The following is a 22,511-nucleotide window of genomic DNA, read 5'->3' as shown; positions in this document are numbered from 1 at the left end:
CCCCTTGAAAAATTCCCATAAAAATCCCCAAAGAAATCGCATTAAAATCCCATAAAAATCCCCAAAAAAATCCCCCAAAAAATCCCCAAATCCCCTTGAAAAAATCCCCAAAAAAATCCCATTAAAATCCCCTGAAAAATCCCATTAAAATCCCCCAAAAAATCCCCAAAATCCCCAAAGCCCCTTGAAAAAATCCCATAAAAATCCCCCCAAAAATCCCATTAAAGTCCCAAAAAAATCTCAAAAAAATCCCAAAAAAAAATCCCCAAAAAATCCCCAAAGCCCCTTGAAAAAATCCCCAAAAAGTCTCATGAAAGCCCCCAAAAAACCCATTAAAAACCCCATTAGAGTCCCATAAAAATTCCAAAAAAAATCCCATTAAAAACCCCACAAAAACCCCATTAAAATCCCAAAAAACCCCATAAAAATCCCAAAAAAAACCCACAAATTCCCCCAAAAAATCCCCAAAAATCCCCAAAGCCCCTTGAAAAAATCCCATTAAAATCCCACTAAAATCCCACAAAAACCCCATAAAAATCCCAAAAATCCCCAAAAAAATCCCCAAAATCCCCAAAGCCCCTTGAAAAAATCCCATTAAAATCCCCCAAAAATAAAAAAAAATCCAATAAAAATCCCCAAAAAAAATCCCCAAAAAATCCCCTAAAATCCCCAAAGCCCCTTGAAAAAATCCCATAAAAATCCCATTAAAATCCCCAAAAAAACCCCATTAAAAATCCCAAAAAATCCCCAAAAAATCCCACAAAAACCCCATAAAAACCCCACAAAACCCCAAAAATCCAAAAAAAATCCCCAAAAAAATCCCAAAATATCCCCAAAGCCCCTTGAAAAAATCCCACAAAAATCCCTTGAAAAATCCCATTAAAATCCCCAAAAAATCCCCATAAAAATCCCACAAAATTCCCAAAGCCCCTTGAAAAAATCCCCTAAAAATCCCCTGAAAAATCCCATAAAAATCCCATTAAAATCCCACTAGAATCCCACAAAAACCCCATAAAAATCCCAAAAAATCCCAAAAAAACCATAAAAACCCCATAAAAATCCCCCAAAAATCCCCCCAAAAATAAAAGAAATTCCAATCAAAATCCAAAAAAAATCCCATAAAACCCCATTAAAAATCAAAAAAAAACCCATAAAATCCCCAAAAAACCCCATTAAAATCCCAAAAATCCCCATAAAATCCCCAAAAAATCCCCCAAAAAAATCCCCAAAAAATCCCCAAAGCCCCTTGGAAAAATTCCATAAAAATCCCAAAAAACCCTATATAAGTCCCAAAAAAATCTCAAAAAAATCCCCAAAAAATCCCCAAAGCCCCTTGAAAAAATCCCCCCAAAATCCCCATTAAAATCCCAAAAATCCCCTTGAAAAAATCCCCTAAAAATCCCAAAAACCCCATAAAAATCCCATAAAAATAAAAAAAATCCCATAAAAATCCCATTAAAATCCCATAAAAAAATCCCCCCAAAAACCCCATTAAAATCCAAAAAAAATCCCCCAAAAAAATCCCCCCAAAAAAACTCCCAAAAAATCCCCAAAGCCCCTTGAAAATAATCCCATAAAAATCCCCCAAAAATAAAAAAAATCCCATTAAAATCCCCTTGAAAAAATCCCATTAAAATCCCCAAAAACCCTATATAAGTCCCAAAAAAATCCCCCAAAAATCCCCCCAAAATCCCCATTAAAATCCCAAAAATCCCCTTGAAAAAATCCCATAAAAATCCCAAAAATCCCATAAAAACCCCACAAAAACCCCAAAAATCCCCAAAGCCCCTTGAAAAAATCCCATTAAAATCCCATAAAAATCCCCCAAAAATCCCAAAAAAATCTCCAAAAAATTCACAAAAAATCCCCAAAAAATCCGCAAAGCCCCTTGAAAAAATCCCATAAAAATCCCAAAAAAATCCCATAAAAACCCCATAAAAATCCCCAAAAAAACCCCATAAAATCCCCCAAAAAATCCCCAAAGCCCCTTGAAAAAATCCCCTAAAAATCCCCTAAAAATCCCACAAAAACCCCATAAAAATCCCAAAAAAAAATCCCCAAAAATCCCCAAAAAAATCCCATTAAAATCCCCCAAAAATCCCATAAAAATTCCATTAAAATCCCACTAAAATCCCACTAAAATCCCCACAAAAACCCCATAAAAACCCCATAAAAATCCCCGAAGCCCCTTGAAAAAATCCCCTAAAAATCCCAAAAAAATCCCCTAAAAATCCCATTAAAACCCCAAAAAAAACCCCCATAAAACCCCATTAAAAATCCCAAAAAACCCCATTAAAATCCCCAAAAAAAACCCCACAAAATCCCCAAAAAATCCCTAAAAAATCCCCAAAAAAATCCCATAAAAATCCCAAAAATCCCCAAAAAAATCCCCAAAGCCCCTTGGAAAAAATCCCATTAAAATCCCATAAAATTCCCCTAAAAATCCCATTAAAATCCCAAAAAAACCCCATAAAATCCTCAAAAAATCCCAAAAAAATCCCCAAAGCCCCTTGAAAAAATCCCATTAAAAACCCACAAAAATCCCACAAAAACCCCATAAAAATCCCAAAAAAATCCCACAAAATCCCCAAAGCCCCTTGAAAAAATCCCATTAAAATCCCATAAAAATCCCACAAAAACCCCATAAAAATCCCAAAAAAAACCCCACAAAACCCCTCAAAAACCCCATAAAAATCCCAAAAAACCCCCATTAAAATCCAAAAAAAATCTCCAAAAAATCCCCAAAAAATCCCACAAAAACCCCATAAAAACCCCAAAAAATCCAAAAAAAATCCCCCAAAAAATCTCAAAATATCCCAAAGCCCCTTGAAAAAATCCCCTAAAAATCCCCAAAAAAATCCCAAAAAACCCCACAAAAACCCCATAAAATCCCCAAAGCTCCCTGAAAAAATCCCATAAAATCCCCCCCCCAAAAAAAAAAAAATCCCATTAAAATCTCCAAAAAATCCCCATAAAAATCCCCAAAGCCCCTTGAAAAAATCCCCAAAAAATAAAAAAAAATCCAATAAAAATCCCAAAAAAATCCCATTAAAGTCTCTAAAAAGCCCCATTAGAGTCCCAAAAAAATCCCCAAAAAAATCCCCAAAGCCCCTTGAAAAAATCCCCAAAAAATCCCATTAAAATCCCAAAAAAACCCCCATAAAACCCCATTAAAAATCCCAAAAAACCCCATTAAAATCCCCAAAAAAACCCCACAAAATCCCCAAAAAAATCCCAAAAAAATCCCCAAAAAAATCCTCCCAAAAAATCCCCAAAGCCCCTTGAAAAAATCCCATTAAAATCCCATTAAATTCCCACTAGAATCCCACAAAAACCCCATAAAATCCCCCAAAAAATCCCCAAAGGCCCTTGAAAAAATCCCATTAAAATCCCATTAAAATCCCACAAAAACCCCATTAAAATCCCCAAAAAAACCCCACAAAATCCCCAAAAAATCCCAAAAATCCCAAAAAACCCCATAAAAACCCATAAAAATCCCCAAAAACCCTGTTAGAGTCCAAAAAAATCCCAAAAAAATCCCCTAAAAAATCCCCCAAAATCCCCAAAGCCCCTTGAAAAAAATCCTATTAAAATCCCCCAAAAATAAAAAAAATCCCCTAAAAATCCCCCAAAAAATCCCCAAAAAAATCCCTAAAATCCACAAAGCCCCTTGAAAAAATCCCCTAAAAATCCCCAAAGAAATCCCATTAAAATCCCATAAAAATCCCCAAAAAATCCCAAAAAAAATCCCCCAAATCCCCAAAGCCCCTTGAAAAAATCCCCTAAAAATCCCCCATTAAAATCCCATTAAAATCCCAAAAGTCCCAAAAAAAATCCCCAAAGCCCCTTGAAAAAATCCCCTAAAAATCCCCCAAAAAAAATCCCCAATAAATCGCCTAAAAATCCCCCAAAATCCCCAAAGCCCCTTGAAAAAATCCCCTAAAAATTCCCAAAAAAAATCCCAAAAAAAATCCCCATAAAAACCCCATGAAAATCCCCAAAAAACCCCATAAAATCCCCCAAAAAATCCCCCAAAATCCCCAAAGCCCCTTGAAAAAATCCCCTAAAAATCCCCAAAAATGAAAAAAATTCCAATAAAAATCCCCCAAAAAATCCCCAAAAAATCCCACAAAATCCCCAAAGCCCCTTGAAAATTCCCATAAAAATCCCCAAAGAAATCGCATTAAAATCTCATAAAAATCCCAAAATCCCCAAAGCCCCTTGAAAAACTCCCCTAAAAATCCCATTAAAATCCCACTAAAACCCCACAAAAATCCCACAAAACCCCCAAAACCCCTTGAAAAAATCCCCCTAAAAATCCCAAAAAAAAACCCCTAAAAATCCCATTAAAATCCCATTAAAAACCCCATAAAAATCCCAAAAATCCCCTTGAAAAAATCCCAAAAAAATCCCCAAAAATAATCCCACAAAATCCCCAAAGCCCCTTGAAAAAATCCCATTAAAATCCCACGAAAATCCCACAAAAACCCCCACAAAAACCCCATTAAAATCCCACTAAAATCCCACTAAAACCCCACAAAAACCCCATAAAAATCCCAAAAACCCCACAAAAACCCCATAAAAACCCCATAAAACCCCATTAAAATCCCCTCAGGATTTTCTCTCCTCACCCACTCCAGGTTCTCCCTCAGGATCTCCCTCCCCTGCACGAGTTTCAGTTTCTGGGTCGGGGCAGCGGCAGCCGCAGCACCGGGCCCAGCTCGGGAGGCTCGGCCTCGGCGGGCAGCGCAGCAGCGCCGCCTCCAGGGCGGCCCGCAGTTTCCTGAGGGGGAAAATGGGGGAAAAAATGGGAATTTTGGGAAAATTTGGGCATTTTAGGGGAAAAAAATGGGAATTTTGGGGGTTTTTTTAGGGTTTTTTTGGGGCCTCGGCCTCAGCCGGGCAGCACAGCGGAAGCTGCTCCAGAGCAGCCCCGCACTTCCTGAGGGGAATATTCGGGGAAAAATGGGAATTTTGGGGGAAAAAATGGGAATTTTGGGAAAATTTGGAGTTTTAGGGGAAAAAAACGGGAATTTTGGGAAAATTTGGGGTTTTGAGGGGGGAAAATGGGAATTTGGGGGGGTTTTTTTTAAGGGGTTTTTGGGGGGCCTTAGCCTCAGCCGGGCAGCACAGCAGAGGCTGCTCCAGAGCGGCCCCGCAGTTCCTGAGGGGAAAATGGGGGAAAAAATGGGAATTTTGGGAAAATTTGGGGGTTTTAGGGGGAAAAAATGGGAATTTTGGGGGGGAAAATTTGGGGGGTTTTGGGGGAAAAAAATGGAATTTTGGGGGTTTTGGGGGGTTTTTTCAGGGGGGTTTTTAGGGGGCTTGGCCTCAGCCGGGCAGCACAGCGGAAGCTGCTCCAGAGCAGCCCTGCAGTCCCCTGAGGGGGAAAATCAGGAATTTTTGGGGAAAAAATGGAATTTTGGGCAAATTTGGGGGTTTTGGGGGAAAAAAAAGGGAATTTTGGGCAAATTTGGGTGGTTTGGGGGAAAAAAACGGGAATTTTGGGAAAATTTGGGGGTTTTGGGGGGGGAAAAATGGGGAATTTGGGGGGTTTTTTTAAGGGGTTTTTTGGGGGGCCTTAGCCTCAGCCGGGCAGCACAGCAGAGGCTGCTCCAGAGCAGCCCCGCACTTCCTGAGGGGAATATTCGGGGAAAAATGGGAATTTTGGGGGAAAAAATGGGAATTTTGGGAAAATTTGGGAGTTTTAGGGGAAAAAAACGGGAATTTTGGGAAAATTTGGGGGTTTTGGGGGGGGAAAAATGGGAATTTGGGGGGTTTTTTTAAGGGGTTTTTGGGGGGCCTTAGCCTCAGCCGGGCAGCACAGCAGAGTTTGCTCCAGAGCAGCCCCGCAGTTCCTGAGGGGAAAATGGGGGAAAAAATGGGAATTTTGGGAAAATTTGGGGGTTTTAGGGGGAAAAAATGGGAATTTTGGGAAAATTTGGGGGGTTTTGGGGGAAAAAAATGGAATTTTGGGGGTTTTGGGGGGTTTTTTCAGGGGGTTTTTAGGGGGCTTGGCCTCAGCCGGGCAGCACAGCGGAAGCTGCTCCAGAGCAGCCCTGCAGTCCCTGAGGGGGAAAATCAGGAATTTTTGGGGAAAAAATGGGAATTTTGGGCAAATTTGGGGGTTTTGGGGGAAAAAAAAGGGAATTTTGGGCAAATTTGGGTGGTTTGGGGGAAAAAAAGGGGATTTTGGGAGTTTTGGGGGTTTTTTTTAGGGGGTTTTTAGGGGGTTTGGCCTCAGCCGGGCAGCACAGCAGAGGCTGCTCCAGAGCGGCCCTGCAGTTCCTGAGGGGAAAATGAGGGAAAAAATGGGAATTTTGGGAAAATTTGGGGGTTTTAGGGGAAAAGAATGGGAATTTTGCGAAAATTTGGGGGTTTTGGGGGAAAAAAATGGGATTTTTGGGGTTTTTTTTAGGGTTTTTTTGGGGGGTTTGGCCTCAGCTGGGCAGCACAGCGGAAGCTGCTCCAGAGCAGCCCCGCACTTCCTGAGGGGAATATTCGGGGAAAAATGGGAATTTTGGTGGAAAAAATGGGAATTTTGGGAAAATTTGGGGGTTTTAGGGGAAAAAAACGGGAATTTTGGGAAATTTTGGGGGTTTGGGGGGAAAAAATGGGAATTTTGGGGGTTTTTTTTTAGGGGTTTTCGGGGGGCTTAGCCTCAGCCGGGCAGCACAGCAGAGCCCCCTACAAGGCAGCCCACAGATCCTGAGGGGAAAGTTTGGGGAAAAATCGGAATTTTTGGGGAAAAAATGGGAATTTAGGAAATATTTGGGAGTTTTGGTGGAAAAAATGGGAATTTTGGGAAAATTTGGGGGTTTTGGGGGAAAAAATGGGAATTTTGGGGGTTTTGGGGTTTTGTTTTTAGGGGGTTTTTAGGGGGTTTGGCCTCAGCCAGGAAGCACAGCAGAGGCTGCTCCACAGCGGCCCTGCAGTTCCTGAGGGGAAAATGAGGGAAAAAATGGGAATTTTGGGAAAATTTGGGGGTTTTAGGGGAAAAGAATGGGAATTTTGCGAAAATTTGGGGGTTTTGGGGGAAAAAATGGGATTTTTGGGGTTTTTTTTAGGGTTTTTTTGGGGGGTTTGGCCTCAGCTGGGCAGCACAGCGGAAGCTGCTCCAGAGCAGCCCCGCACTTCCTGAGGGGAATATTCGCGGAAAAATGGGAATTTTGGGGGAAAAAATGGGAATTTTGGGAAAATTTGGGAGTTTTAGGGGAAAAAAAACGGGAATTTTGGGAAAATTTGGGGGTTTGGAGGAAAAAAATGGGAATTTTGAGGGGTTTTTTTAGGGGTTTTTTGGGGGGCTTGGCCTCAGCCGGGCAGCACAGCGGAAGCTGCTCCAGAGCGGCCCCGCAGTTCCTGAGGGGAAAAAGGGGAATTATTGGGGAAAAAATGGGAATTTTGGGAAAATTTGGGGGTTTTAGGGGAAAAAAATGGGTATTTTGGGAAAATTTGGGGGTTTTGGTGGAAAAAAATGGGAATTTTGAGGGGAGGTTTTAAGGAGTTTTTTGGGGGGGTTTGGCCTCAGCCGGGCAGCACAGCAGAGCCCCCTACAAGGCAGCCCACAGATCCTGAGGGGAAAGTTTGGGAAAAATGGGAATTTTTGGGGAAAAAATGGGAATTTTGGGCAAATTTGGGGGTTTTAGGAGAAAAAAATGGGAATTTTTGGAAAATTTGGGGGGTTTTGAGGGAAAAAAATGGGAATTTTGGGGCGTTTTTTTAAGGGGTTTGGCCTCAGCCGGGCAGCACAGCAGAGTCTGCTCCAGAGTGGACCCGCACTTCCTGAGGGGAAAATGGGGGAAAAAATGAGAATTTTGGGAAAATTTGGGGGTTTTAGGGGAAAAAATGAGAATTTTGCAAAAATTTTGGGGGTTTTGGGGGAAAAATGGGAATTTTGGGGTTTTTTTTTAGGGGTTTTTGGGGGGCTTAGCCTCAGCCGGGCAGCACAGCAGAGCCCCCTACAAGGCAGCCAACAGATCCTGAGGGGAAAGTTTGGGGAAAATCGGAATTTTTGGGGAAAAAATGGGAATTTTGGGTAAATTTGGGGGTTTTAGGGGATAAAAATGGGAATTTTGGGAAAATTTGGGGGGTTTTGGGGAAAAAATTGGAATTTTGGGGGTTTTGGGGTTTTTTTTTAGGGGGTTTTTTGGGGGGCTTGGCCTCAGCCGGGCAGCACAGCAGAGGCTGCTCCAGAGCGGCCCCCGCAGTTCCTGAGGGGAAAAATCAGAATTTTTGGGGAAAAAATGGGAATTTTGGGCAAATTTGGGGGTTTTAGGGGAAAAGAATGGGAATTTTGGGAAAATTTGGGGGTTTTGGGGGAAAAAAAGGGGATTTTGGGAGTTTTGGGGTTTTTTTTAGGGGGTTTTTAGGGGGTTTGGCCTCAGCCGGGCAGCACAGCAGAGGCTGCTCCACAGCGGCCCTGCAGTTCCTGAGGGGAAAATGAGGGAAAAAATGGGAATTTTGGGAAAATTTGGGGGTTTTAGGGGAAAAGAATGGGAATTTTGGGAAAATTTGGGGGTTTTGGGGGAAAAAATGGGAATTTTGGGGTTTTTTTTAGGGTTTTTTTGGGGGGTTTGGCCTCAGCTGGGCAGCACAGCGGAAGCTGCTCCAGAGCAGCCCCGCACTTCCTGAGGGGAATATTCGGGGAAAAATGGGAATTTTGGGGGAAAAAATGGGAATTTTGGGAAAATTTGGGAGTTTTAGGGGAAAAAAACGGGAATTTTGGGAAAATTTGGGGGTTTTGAGGGGGGAAAAATGGGAATTTGGGGGGTTTTTTTAAGGGGTTTTTGGGGGGCCTTAGCCTCAGCCGGGCAGCACAGCAGAGGCTGCTCCAGAGCGGCCCTGCAGTTCCTGAGGGGAAAATGGGGGAAAAAATGGGAATTTTGGGAAAATTTGGGGGTTTTAGGGGGAAAAAATGGGAATTTTGGGAAAATTTGGGGGGTTTTGGGGGAAAAAAATGGAATTTTGGGGGTTTTGGGGGGTTTTTTCAGGGGGTTTTTAGGGGGCTTGGCCTCAGCCGGGCAGCACAGCAGAGCCCCCTACAAGGCAGCCCACAGATCCTGAGGGGAAAGTTTGGGGAAAATCGGAATTTTTGGGGAAAAAATGGGAATTTAGGAAATATTTGGGAGTTTTGGTGGAAAAAATGGGAATTTTGGGAAAATTTGGGGGTTTTGGGGGAAAAAATGGGAATTTTGGGGGTTTTGGGGTTTTGTTTTTAGGGGGTTTTTAGGGGGTTTGGCCTCAGCCAGGAAGCACAGCAGAGGCTGCTCCACAGCGGCCCTGCAGTTCCTGTGGGGAAAAAGGGGAATTATTGGGGAAAAAATGGGAATTTTGGGAAAATTTGGGGGTTTTAGGAGAAAAAAAAGGGAATTTTGGGAAAATTTGGGGGGTTTTGGGGGAAGAAAAAGGAATTTTGGGGGATTTGGGGGGGTTTTTAAGGGGGTTTTTGGGGGGGCTTGGCCTCAGCCGGGCAGCACAGCGGAAGCTGCTCCAGAGCAGCCCTGCAGTTCCTGAGGGGGAAAATCAGGAATTTTTGGGGAAAAAATGGGAATTTTGGGAAAATTTGGGGGTTTTGGGGGAAAAAATGGGAATTTTGAGGGGGGGGGGGTTAAGGAGTTTTTGGGGGCTTTTAGGGGGCTCGGCCCCAGCCAGGCACCACATCAGCACCCCCTACAAGGCAGCCCACAGCTCCTGAGGGGAAAATTTGGGAAAAACCGGAATTTTTAGAGAAAAAAAGGAAATTTTGGGAAAATTTGGGAGTTTGAGGGGAAAATTTGGGAGTTTTGGGGCAAAAAATGGGAATATTGGGGGCTTTTGGGGGGCCCAGCCTCAGCTGGGCAGCACAGCAGGGCCCCCTCCAGGGCAGCTTGCAGCTCCTGAGGGGAAAATTCGGGAAAAATTAGAAATTTTGGAAAACTTTGGGGGTTTTAGGGGAAAATTCAAGAATTTTGGGGATTTGGGAAAAAAATCTGGGGGTTTTGAAGGGATTTGGGGTTTTTTTAAGGGGTTTTTGGGAGGAATTTGGGAGCTCAGCCTCAGGCAGTGCAGCAAGGCCCCCTGCAGGGCAGCCTACAGCTCCTGAGGGGAAAATTCAGGAAAAATGGGAATTTTAGGAAAATTTAGGGGTTTTGGGGGAGAATTCAGGAATTTTGAGGATTGAGGAAAAAAAATCTGGGGCTTTTGGGGAAAAAATTTGGGGTTTTGGGTGGAATTTATGGGAATGTGTGGGGCATTTTAGGGGATTTTTGGGCCATTCAGGTGGATTTGGGGGTTCTGAGGGAGAAATGTGGGGGATTTGTAGAAATTTGGGAGATTTTGCGGTATTTGAGGAGGGATTTAGGGAATTTGGCCAAAATTTGGGGGGCCTGGAAGGGATTTGGGGTCATTTTGGGGGATTTGGGGAGAATTTGGGGTTTGAAGGGGGCTCACCTGGAGAGACCCCAAATCTGGGGGGTCTTTGGAAAGGTCTGGCATCACCTGGGGGGGAGAAAGAGAAAATTTGAGGAGATTTTTGAGAATTGTGAGGCTTCTGAGAATATTTTGGGGGGATTTGAGCTAAATTTGGGGGATTTCAGGGGTATTTTGGGATGTTTTTTGGCTTCTTTGAAGTCTCAAAATTGGACAGTTTGGATCACCTAAAACCAACAAATTTTGGGGAATTTTAGAGTTTTTTGGGACGCCGATTTTGGGGGTGTTTTGACAGTCTGGGCTTTTTATCCTCCCAAAAATGTTGGAGGATGTTGGAGGAGTTTTGGGGGTCTTGAATCCGCCTCAGCACCTCCAAATTCAAGGAGGGTTTTGGACCCCTTAAATCCCAAATTTGGAGGATTTTGGAGGATTTTTGGGACTTTTTCCAACCCCATTCAAAATATCTGGAATATGAGCCTGGGGGACCCCAATTTCGGGGGAATTTTGGGGGGGTGGTCTGTAGATGAGTTTGAGATGTGGCACCCCTTAAGCCCCCCAAAGTTTGCGAGGGTTTTTTTTGTTGTTTTCGGGGGTTTTGGGGCATTTTCGACCTCCCAAATTAGAGGCGGGGTCGCCCCCCCATCGTTACCTCAGGGAGCGGCGGCGGATCCAAAATGGCGGCGCGTCCTGAGGGGGAAAGTGGGCGTGGTTTTCCATTTCTGTGACGTCACTCCCTCACTCTTTCCCTTTCTTAACATGGCGCTTCGCGCTATTCTCTCTCCTAGTGCGCATGCGCCAGCACAAGGAGCGCTTCTATTGGTGGATTTAATTTTCACTTCCTCCTTTTGGCCACGCCCCACTGAGGGCTGCCCTCACACCAAATGGCGCTTCCTTCCTTTATCAATACTGCGCATGCGCATAATTTAACTGACCAATCAGCAGCCGCGGTTTTGGCGGGCACTCCCCCTTAGCCCTTAAGCCCCGCCCTTCTTCCTGCTCCCCTCGGGCCGCAATGATGGCGGCGGCGGCCCCGCGGCTGCGGCCGCTTCTGCGGGCCCTGAGGGCTCAGGTGAGCCGGGAACGAATTTGGAACATTTTTTCCTATTTTAGGCTTTTTTTTAATGGGACGTTTTGTCCTCAAAGTGAAGCTTTTGACGTTATAAATGCACAGAAAATGTTTTTATCCTGCAGAGGTTTCGGGGTCCCGTGTGGTGCTGCGGAGCCCCGGCCGTGAGGGGAGTGGCGAGCGACGCAGGGCAGGTGAGGCGGGAAAATTTGGGGGGGATTTGAGGGAAATTTGGGATTTATGAGGGAAATTGGAGATTTTTGAGGGAAATTTGGGATTTATGAGGAAAATTTGGGGGTTTTTGGGGAAAATTGAGGGAAATTTGGGGGTTTGGGGGAATTTTGAGGGAAATTTGGGGGAATTTTGACGGAAATTTGAGCGGTTTTGAGGGAAATTTGGGAGTTTAGAGGGATTTTGAGGGAAATTTGGGGGTTTGACGAAAATTTGAGGGAGATTTGAGGGGTTTTGAGGGAAATTTGAGAGTTTAGGGGAATTTTTGAGGGAAATTTGGGGGTTTGGGGGGTTTTGAGGGAAATTTGGGAGTTTTGGGGGAAAATTTGTGGATTTTTTTGGGATTTTGTGGGAAATTTGGGGAATTTTGTGGGAGATTTGGGAGTTGGGCGGATTTTGAGGGGAATTTGGGGAATTTTTGAGGAAAATTTGGGGATTTTGGAATTATGAGGGAAATTTGGAAGTTTTGGGGGAAAATTTGTGGAATTTGGGGGGATTTTGTGGGAAATTTGGGGGTTTGGGGGGAAATGTGGGGAATTTTGTGGGAGATTTGGGGGTTTTGGGGGGGTTTTGAGGGAAATTTGAGGGGTTTTAAGGGAAATTTGGGCGTTTGTGGGGATTTTGAGGGAAATTTGGGGATTTGGGGGGATTTTGAGGGAAATTTCGGGAATTTGAGGGAAAATTTGTGGAATTTTGGGGGATTTGGGGGGAAATTTGAGGAATTTTTGAGGGAAATTTGGGGATTCTGAGGGAAATTTGGGGAATTTTTGTGGGAACTTTGGGATTTTGGGGGAAATTTCAGGGAAAATTTGAGAGATTTGGGGGTGTGGGGGGAATTGTGAGAGAAATTTGAGGATTTTGAGTTAAAATTGGGGAAAATTTGGGGTTTGGGGGAAATTTGGGGTTTTGAGGGGGACATTTGAGGGAAATTGGGAGAAATTGGGGTTTTGGGGGGAATTCTGAGGGAAATTTGGGATTTTGGGGGAAAATTTGAGGGAAATTTGGGGATTTTGAGGGAAATTTGAGGGAAATTTGGGATTTTTGAGGGAAATCTGAGATTTTTGAGGGAAATTTGGGGGTTTTGGGGGAAAATGGAGGGAAATTTGGGGGGTTTGGGCGAATTCTGAGGGAAATTTGAGGGGTTCGGGGGAATTTTGAGGGAAATTTGGGATTTTGGGGGAAAATTTGAGGGAAATTTGGGGATTTGGGGAAAATTTTGAGGGAAATTTTGGGGTTTTGAGGGAAAGTTGAGGATTTTGAGGGAAATTTGAGATTTTTGAGGGAAATTTGGGGGAATTTTGAGGGAAATTTGGGGAGTTTGAGGGAAATTTGAGGGGTTTTGAGGGAAATTTGGGAGTTTGGGGGAATTTTGGGGAAAATTTGAGGGAAATTTGGGATTTTTGAGGGAAATCTGAGATTTTTGAGGGAAATTTGGGGGATTTGGGGGGAATTTTAAGGGAAATCTGGGGGTTTGGGAGAAATTTGAGGGAAATTTGGGGGTTTTGGATGAGTCTGAGGGAAACTTGGGGAATGTGACAGAAATTTGGGGGAAATTTGAGGGGTTTTGGGGGGATTATGAGGGAAATTTGGGGTTTTGGGGGAAAATCTGTGGAATTTTGGGGGAAATTTGGGGGTTGGGAGGGAAATTTGGGGAATTTTTGAGGGAGATTTGGGGGATTTTTTGGGTGAATTTTGGGTTTTTTTGGGGGGGATTTTTGGGGAATTTTGGGGCGATTTTTGGGTGAATTTTGGGGATTTTTTGGGTAAATTTTGGGGATTTTGGGGGGGTTTGGGGTGAATTTTGGGGATTTTTGAGGCGATATTTTGGGTGAATTTTGGAGATTTTTGGGGGCATTTTTTGGATGATTTTTGGGGCGATTTTTTGGGTCATTATTTAGATTTTTTGGGTTAATTTTGGGCATTTTTGGGGCAAATTTTGGGGATTTTTGGGGGTGATTTTTGGGTGAATTTTGGGGATTTTTGGGTGAAGTTTGGGCATTTTTTTGGCTGAATTTTTGGGGGATTTTTTGGGGTGAATCTTGGGATTTTTTTTGGGTGATTATTTGGAATTTTTGGGTGAACTTTGGGGATTTTTGGGGGGATTTTTGGGTGAATTTTGGGGTTTTTTGGGGCAATTTTTTGGGATTTTTGGGGGCATTTTTGGGTGAATTTTGGCGATTTTTGGGGGATTTTTTTTTGATTTTTGGAGCGATTTTTTAGGTGAATTTTGGGGATTTTAGGGGGATTTTTGGGGGGATTTTTGGGTTAATTTTGGGTCATTTGGGGGATTTTTTGGGTGATTATTTAGAATTTTTTGGCTGAATTTTGGGGAATTTTGAGGGGATTTTCGGGTGAATTTTGGGGTTTTTTGGGGCGATTTTTTGCGTGAATTTTGGGGATTTTTGGCTGAAATTTGGCGATTTTGGGGGGATTTTTGGGTGAATTTTGGGGATTTTTGGGGCAATTTTTTGGATGAATTTTGTGGATATTTTGGGTGATTTTTGGGGATTTTTGGGTGAATTTTTGAGATTTTTTTGGGTGAATTTTGGGGATTTTTGAAGGGATTTTTGGGTGAATTTTGGGGATTTTTGGGGGGATTTTTTGTGGATTTTTGGGGGCATTTTTGGCTGATTTTTGGCAATTTTGGGGTGATTTTTGGGGGCAATTTTGGAGATTTTTGGGGGATTTTTGGGGTGATTTTTTGGGTGAATTTTGGGCATTTTTGGGGCGATTTTTTGGCATTTTTGGGGCGATTTTTTGGCTGAATTTTGGGCATTTTTGGGTGAATTTGGGGGATTTTTGGGGCGATTTTTTGGGTGAATTTTTGGCATTTTTGGGGCGATTTTTGGGGTGAATTTTGGGCATTTTCGGGTGAATTTTGGGGGGATTTTTCGGGCGATTTTTGGGTGAATTTTGGGGACTTTTGAGGGGATTTTGGGGGGGATTTTTTGGGTGAATTTTGGGCATTTTTCAGGTGAATTTTGGGGAATTTTGGGTGCATTTTTTGGGTCATTATTTAGAATTTTTTGGGTGAATTTTGGGCATTTTGGGAGGCATTTTTTGGGTGAATTTTGGGGACTTTTAGGGGGATTTTTTGGGTGAATTTTGGGGACTTTTGGGTAAATTTTTTTGTGAATTTTGGGGCAGTTTTTTGGGTGAATTTTAGGAATTTTTGGGGTGAATTTTGGGCATTATTGGTGGATTTTGGCGATTTTTGGGGCGATTTTTTGGGCATTTTTGGGGCGATTTTTTGGGGTGAATTTTGGGCATTTTCAGGTGAATTTTGGGCATTTTTGGGGCGATTTTTTGGGGTGAATTTTGGGCATTTTCAGGTGAATTTTGGGGATTTTTGGGGCGATTTTTGGGGTGAATTTTTGGCATTTTTGGGGCGATTTTTGGGGTGAATTTTGGGGACTTTTGAGGGGAATTTTTGGGGGGGATTTTCGGGTGAATTTTGGGCATTTTTCAGGTGAATTTTGGGGATTTTGGGGGCAATTTTTTGGGTGAATTTTGGGGTTTTTTTGGGGTGATTATTTAGAATTTTTTGGCTGAATTTTGGGCATTTTTGGGGGTGAATTCTGGGAATTTTTTGGGTGATTATTTAGAATTTTTGGGTGAATTTTGGGAATTTTTGGGGCGATTTTTTGGTGAATTTTGTGGATTTTTGGGGCAATTTTTTGGGTGATTATTTAGAATTTTTCGGGTGAATTTTGGGCATTTTTGGGGCGATTTTTTGGCTGAAGTTTGGGGATTTTTGGGGTGATTTTGGGGGGATTTTGGGGCGATTTTTGGTGTGAATTTTGGGCATTTTTGGTGGATTTTGGCAATTTTTGGGGCGATTTTTGGGTGTATTTTGGGGATTTTTGGCTGAATTTTGGGCATTTTCAGGTGAATTTTGGCGATTTTTGGGGCGATTTTTCGGGTAAATTTTTGGGATTTTTGGGTGCATTTTTGGCTGAATTTCCTGGATTTTTTTGTTGATTTTTGGCTAAATTTCAATGGAAATTTTGCCTTCCCCATGACCGATTTCTCAAAATTCCCTTTTTTTTCCCCAAATTTCCCATTTTTTTTCCCCTTTCCCCCTCCCAGCCCCCTGCCCCTCCCCCAGCCCCTGAAATTGCCCAAATTCCCGGGGATTTGCCCCATTTGGGGGAGCCCCGGCTGCAGGAGCTGGGCCTGGGCGGCTGCAGCCCCGTGGGGTTGGTTCAGAACCTTCTGGAATTTCTGCACCTGGAGCTGGGGCTGCCCTGGGCCGGGGCCATCGCTGCAGGTGAGGGGAAAATGGGGGAAAAATGGGAAAAATGGGAAAAAGGAGGATTTTAGAGGGAAAATTTGGGGGGAAATGGGGAAAAAATGGGAAAATTGGGTGAAAAATGGGGAAAATTGGGGGGAAAACGGGTTAAAAATGAGGATTTTAGAGGGAAAAATTGAGTGAAAAAGGGGGAAAAATGGGGGAAATTGAGGGGAAATTGGAGGGAAAATAATGGGGGAAATGGGGAAAATAATGGGGGAAATAGTGGGGGAAAATGGGAGAAATAATGGGGAAATAATGGGGGAAATGGGAAAATAATGGGGAAATAATGGGGGAAATAATGGAGAAAATTGGGGGGAAATGGGGGAATAATGGGGGGGAAATGGGGAAAAAATGGGGGGAAAATTGGGGAGAAAATGGGGGAGAAATGGGGGAAATTGGGGGAAATTTGGAAAAATGGGGAAAATGGGGAAATAATGGGGGAAATAATGGGGGGAAAATTGGGGGAAATGGGGTAAAAATGGGGAAAATACTGGGGAAAATTGGGGGAAAAATGGGGAAAAAATGGGGGAAAATGGGGAAATAATGGGGGGAAAATGGAAAATGGGGGGAAATGGGAAAATGGTGAAATAATGGGGGGAAATGGGGAAATAATGGGGGAAATTGTGGGTGAAAATGGGGGAAATTGGGGGAAAATAATGGGGAAAAAATGGGGGAATTGGGGAAAAATTGGGGGAAAATGGGGAAAAAAGGAGGATTTTAGAGGGAAAAATTGGGTGGAAAAGGGGGGAAAATGGGGAAAAAATGGGGGAAATGGGGAAAAAATGGGAAAAATTGGGGGGAAAACGGGTTAAAATGAGGATTTTAGAGGGAAAAATTGGGTGAAAAAGGGGGGAAATGGGGGGGAATTGGGAAAAATGGGGGAAATGGGGAAAATGGGGGGAAATGGGGAAATTTGGGGGGAATGGGGAAATAATGGGGGAATGGGGGAAAATTGGGAAAAATGGGGAGAAAAATGGGGGAATGGGGGAAATAATGGGGAAAAGGGGGGGAAATTGGGAAAAATGGGGAAACTAATGGGGAAAATTGGGGAAAATGGGGGGAAATGGGGGAGAATGGGGAAAATAATGGGGGGAAATGGGGGAAATTGGAAAAATGGGGGGAATTGGGGGAAAATGGGAAAAAAGGGGGAAAATTGGGGGGAAATGGGGGAAAATAATGGGGAAAAATGGGGAAAAATAGGGAAAATGGGGGGAAATGGGGGAAAATTGGGGGGAAGTTGGGAAAAATTGGGAGAAAAATGGGGGAGAATTGGGGGCAAATGGGGGGAAAATAATGGGGAGGGAATTGGGGGGAAAATAATGGGGGAAAAATGGGGGAAAATGGGGGAGAATTGGGAAAATTGGGAAAAAAAAGGGGAAATGGGGGAAATGGGGAAATAATGGGGGAGAATTGGGAAAAAATGGGGAAATTGGGGGAAATTGGGAAATTGGGAGGAAATGGGGGAAATTGGGAAAAATGGTTGGAAATTGGGGGAGAATGGGGAAAAATGGGGGAATGGGGGAAAATTGAGGGAAATGGGGGGAAAAATGGGGGAAATGGGGAAAAATGGGGAATGGGGATAAAATGGGGAATGGGGGAATGGGGACAGAAATGGGGAAAAATTGGGGAGAAATGGGGGGAAGTTGGGAAAAGTGGGAATGGGGGAGAAATGGGAGGAAAATGGGGAAAATAATGGGGGGAATGGGGAAAAAATGGGGGAAATAATGGGGGAAGATTGGGAAATAATGGGGGAAAATGGGGGAAAATAGGGAGAAAAATGGGGAAAATGGGGGAGAATGGGGGGAAATTGGGAAAAATGGGGGGAAATGGTGGAAAATGGGGGAAATGGGGGGAAATTTAGAAAAATGGGGAAAATGGGGGAAATAATGGGGAAAATAATGGGGAAAAATGGGGAGAAAATGGGGGAGAAATGGGGAATAATGGGGGAAAATTGGGGTAAATGGGGGAAATTGGGGGAAAATGGGGGAGAATGGGGAAAATTGGGGAATGGGGAAAAAATGGGGGAAATTGGGAAAAATGGGGGAAATTGGGAAAAATGGGGGAAATTGGGGAAAATGGAGAAATGGAGGAAAATTGGGGGAAAATGGGGGGAAATGGGGAAAAAATGGGGGAGACTGGGGGGAAATGGAAAAAATCATGGGGGAAAATTGGGGGAAATTGGAGGAAAATGGGGGAAATTGGGAAAAATGGGGGAAAATTGGGGGGAAATGGGAGAAAATGGGGATTTTGGCGTTTTGGGGTCACATTTTGTGGGGTTTTGGGTCAAACTTTTGGGGTTTTGGGGTCAGGTTTTGGGGCTTTTGTGCCCAATTTTGGGGTTTTAAGGCTGAGATTTTGTGGGGTTTTGGGGTCACATTTTAGGGTCAGATTTTGGGCTTTTGGGGTCAGGTTTTGAGGCTTTTGGGCTCAAATTTTGTGGGGTTTTGGGGTCGAACTTTCGGGGTTTTTGGGTCACATTTTGGGCTCAGATTTTGGGGTTCTGGGGTCACATTTTGGGGCTTTTGTGCCAAATTTTGGGGGTTTTGGGCTCAGATTTTGTGGGGATTTGGGGTCACATTTTGGGGTCACATTTTGGGGTTTTGGGTCAAATTTTGGTGTTTCAGGCTGTGATTTTTTGGTTTTTCCTCCAACTTTTCTGTTTTCCCATCCAATTTTTGCTGTTTTCTCCTCACTCAAATCCCCAAACCCCCTGAATTTTGTATTTTCCCTTTACCAAAATCCCCAAACCCCCTGAATTTGGTATTTTCCCCTCACTCAAATCTCCCAAACCCCCAGAATTTTGTATTTTCCCCTCCCTAAATGCCCTGAATTTGGTATTTTCCCCTCACAAACCTCCCCAAACCCCCTGAATTTTGTATTTTCCCCTCACCAAATGCCCTGAATTTTGTATTCTCCTCTCACCAAATCCCCTGAATTTTGCATTTTCCCCTCACAAACCCCCTGAAGTTTGCATTTTCCCCTCACAAACCCCCTGAATTTCGCATTTTCCCCTCCCAAACCCCCTGAATTTTGTATTTTCCCCTCACAAAAGGCCCCAAACCCCCAGAATTTTGTATTTTCTCCTCACCAAATGCCCTGAATTTGGTGTTTTCCCCTCACAATCCCCCTGAATTTTACATTTTTCCCTCACAAACTTCCCCAAATGCCCTGAATTTTGCATTTTCCCCTCACAAAATGCCCTGAATTTTGTATTTTCCCCTCACAAACCCCCTGAATTTTGCATTTTCCCCTCACCAAATCCCCTGAATTTTGTATTTTCCCCTCACAAACCTCCCCAAATCCCCTAAATTTGGTATTTTCCCCTCACAAAAGGCCCCAAATGCCCTGAATTTGGTGTTTTCCCCTCACAATCCCCCCTGAATTTTGCATTTTCCCCTCACAAAAATCCCTGTGAATTTTGCATTTGCCCCTCACAACCCCCCTGAATTTTGCATTTTCCCCTCACAAACCTCCCCAAACCCCCAGAATTTTGTATTTTCCCCTCACAAAAATCCCTGAATTTTGTATTTTCCCCTCCCCAAATACCCTGAACTTGGTGCTTTCCCCTCACAAAAATCCCTGAATTTTGTATTTTCCCCTCACAAAAAGCCACCAATCCCCTGAATTTGGTATTTTCCCCTCACAAAAATCCCTGAATTTGGTGTTTTCCCCTCCCCAAATCTCCTGAATTTGGTATTTTCCCCTCACGCAGATCTCCCCAAACCCCTACAATTTTGTATTTTCCCCTCACAAACCCCTTGAATTTTGCATTTTCCCCTCACAAACCCCCTGAATTTTGCATTTTCCCCTCACAAATCCCCTGAATTTTGTATTTTCCCCTCACAAACCTCCCCAAATGCCCTGAATTTGGTGTTTTCCCCTCACAAAAATCCTGAATTTAGTGTCTTCCCCTCACCAAATCCCCTAAATTTTGTATTTTCCCCTCCCCAAATGCCCTGAATTTGGTATTTTCCTCTCACAAAAATCCCTGAATTTGGTATTTTCCCCTCACAAAAGGCCCCAAATGCCCTGAATTTGGTGTTTTCCCCTCACAAACCCCCTGAATTTTGCATTTTCCCCTCACAAACCCCCTGAATTTGGTATTTTCCCCTCACAAACCCCCCTGAATTTTGTATTTTCCCCTCACAAACCCCCTGAATTTTATATTTTCCCCTCCCCAAATCCCCTGAATTTTGCATTTTCCCCTCACAAACCCCCTGAATTTTGCATTTTCCCCTCACAAAAATCCCTGAATTTGGTGTCTTCCCCTCACAAAAATCCCCTGAATTTTGTATTTTCCGCTCACCGAAGGCCCTAAATTTTGCATTTTCTCCTCACCAAAGCCCCAGAATTTTGTATTTTCCCCTCACAAACCTCCCCAAACCCCCAGAATTTTGCATTTTCCCCTCACAAACCCCCAGAATTTTGCATTTTCCCCTCACAGACCCCCTGAATTTTGCATTTTCCCCTCACAAACCCCCAGAATTTTGCATTTTCCCCTCACAAACCCCCTGAATTTCGCATTTTCCCCTCCCAAACCCCCTGAATTTTGTATTTTCCCCTCACAAAATGCCCCAAACCCCCTAAATTTTGCATTTTCCCCTCACAAACCCCCTGAATTTTGTATTTTCCCCTCACAAAAATCCCTGAATTTTGTATTTTCCCCTCACAAAAAGTCCTGAATTTTGCATTTTCCCCTCACAAACCCCCTGAATTTCGCATTTTCCCCTCCCAAACCCCCTGAATTTTGCATTTTCCCCTCACAAAAGGCCCCAAACCCCCAGAATTTTGTATTTTCTCCTCACCAAATGCCCTGAATTTGGTGTTTTCCCCTCACAATCCCCCTGAATTTTGCATTTTCCCCTCACAAAAAGCCCCAAACCCCCAGAATTTTGCACTTTCCTCTCCCAAACCCCCTGAATTTTGTATTTTCCCCTCACAAAAGGCCCCAAACCCCCTGAATTTTGCATTTTCCCCTCCCAAACCCCCTGAATTTTGCATTTTCCCCTCCCAAACCCCCTGAATTTTGTATTTTCCCCTCACAAACCCCCTGAATTTTGCATTTTCCCCTCACAAAAGGCCCCAAACCCCCTGAATTTTGCATTTTCCCCTCACAAAAATCCCTGAACTTGGTGTTTTCTCCTCACGCTAAATCTCCCCAAACCCCCTGAATTTTGCATTTTCCCCTCACAAACCTCCCCAAACCCCCAGAATTTTGCATTTTCCCCTCCCAAATCCCCAGAATTTTGCATTTTCCCCTCCCAAACCCCCAGAATTTTGCATTTTCCCCTCACAAAAAGCCCCAAACCCCCAGAATTTTGTATTTTTTACCTTTTCCAGGCACGGTCGGTGTCCCGGCTGCTGCTGCTGCCGCTGGTGCTGCGGGGCCAGCGCGAGGCCGCCCGGCTCTCCCTGCACCTCCCGCAGCTGCAGCGGCTGAGCCAGCGCGTGGCTGAGGCCAAACGGGGAACGGACCCCAACCAGGGTGGGTGGGGGAAAAATGGGGGAAAAATGGGTGAAAAACAGCGAAAAAATGGGGATTTTTAGGTGAAAAAATGGGGATTTTAGGGGGGAAAAATGGGGGAAATTGGGTGAAAAACGCGGGAGAAATGGAGGAAAAATGGGGATTTTTGGGGGGTAAATTGGGTAAAAAATGCTGAAAAAATGGGGGAAAAATGGGGGAGAAATGGGGAAAATTGGGTGAAAAATGGTGAAAAAATGGGGGGAAAATGGGGGGGGAAATGGGGGAAAAATGAGGGGGAAATGGGGGGAAAAATGGGGGGGAAATGGGGGAAAAATGGGGAAAAATGGGGAAAAGGGGGGAAAAATGGGGGAAAATGGGGGGGGGGAATGGGGGGATATGGGGGGGAAAATGGGAAAAATGGGGGGAAATTGGGGGGGGGAAATGCTGGAAAAAAATGGGGAAAATTGGGGGATTTTAGGGGGAAAAATTGGGTGGAAAATTGGGTGAAAAATGGGGGAAATTGGGTGAGAAACAGTGGAAAAATGGGGATTTTAGGGGAAAAAATGGGTGAAAAACGGGGCAAAAATGAGGGGAAAATGGGGAAAATTGGGTGAAAAACAAGGGAAAAATGGGGAAAATTGGGGGGAAAAATGCTGGGAAAAAATGGGGGAAAATGGGGGAAAATCGAGTGAAAAATGGTGAAAAAATGGAGAAAATCAGGTGAAAAATGGGGGGAAAAATGGGGGAGAAATAGGGAAAAAAAGAGGATTTTAGGGGTAAAAATGGGGGAAAAAAGGGTGGAAAAATGCTGGAAAAAATGGGGAAAATCGGGGGAAATGGGTGAAAAACAGTGAAAAAATGGAGAAAATCGGGTGAAAAATGGTGAAAAAATGGGGGCAGAAATGGGGGAGAAATGGAGAAAATCGGGTGAAAAATGGTGACAAAATGGGGGGAAAATGGGGGAAAATGGGGGGAAAATGGGGGAAAAATCGGGTTTTTGGGGGGACACATTGGGTGAAAAATCGGGAAAATGGGGGGAAAATTAGGGG

The 22,511-nt window shown here is 43.8% G+C and overlaps 2 protein-coding genes across 2 annotated transcripts in view; one reads left to right on the top strand and one right to left on the bottom strand.

Annotated features, from left to right (window-relative positions):
* Positions 1–11,159, bottom strand: part of RNF31 (ring finger protein 31) — a 61,637-nt gene extending 50,478 nt beyond the window's left edge. Inside the window, exons 1-3 of the mRNA XM_071420921.1 lie at positions 11,057–11,159; positions 10,428–10,476; positions 4,632–4,781 (exon numbers count right to left, since the gene is read on the bottom strand). Coding sequence (XP_071277022.1) covers positions 4,632–4,781; positions 10,428–10,473 — 196 coding nt within the window. The 5' untranslated portion in view covers positions 10,474–10,476; positions 11,057–11,159. The remainder of the gene's footprint in view (positions 1–4,631; positions 4,782–10,427; positions 10,477–11,056) is intronic.
* Positions 11,160–11,383: 224 nt separating this feature from the next.
* LOC139587068 (mitochondrial inner membrane protein OXA1L-like) lies at positions 11,384–21,520 on the top strand. The gene is made up of 4 exons (XM_071420919.1): positions 11,384–11,476; positions 11,599–11,667; positions 15,794–15,974; positions 21,339–21,520. The coding sequence occupies exons 1-4, from the start codon at positions 11,420–11,422 to the stop codon at positions 21,452–21,454; spliced, it is 423 nt and encodes a 140-aa protein (XP_071277020.1). The 5' UTR covers positions 11,384–11,419; the 3' UTR covers positions 21,455–21,520.
* The last annotated feature ends 991 nt before the right edge of the window (positions 21,521–22,511 follow it).

This window comes from Agelaius tricolor, unplaced genomic scaffold (assembly GCF_023055355.1).
Source record: "Agelaius tricolor isolate 1412-34295 unplaced genomic scaffold, bAgeTri1.0.p SCAF_173, whole genome shotgun sequence".
NCBI classification, from domain to species: Eukaryota; Metazoa; Chordata; class Aves; order Passeriformes; family Icteridae; genus Agelaius; species Agelaius tricolor.
The sequence above is the reverse complement of the archived record's forward strand: the minus strand, read 5'-3'. Positions and strand labels throughout refer to the sequence as shown.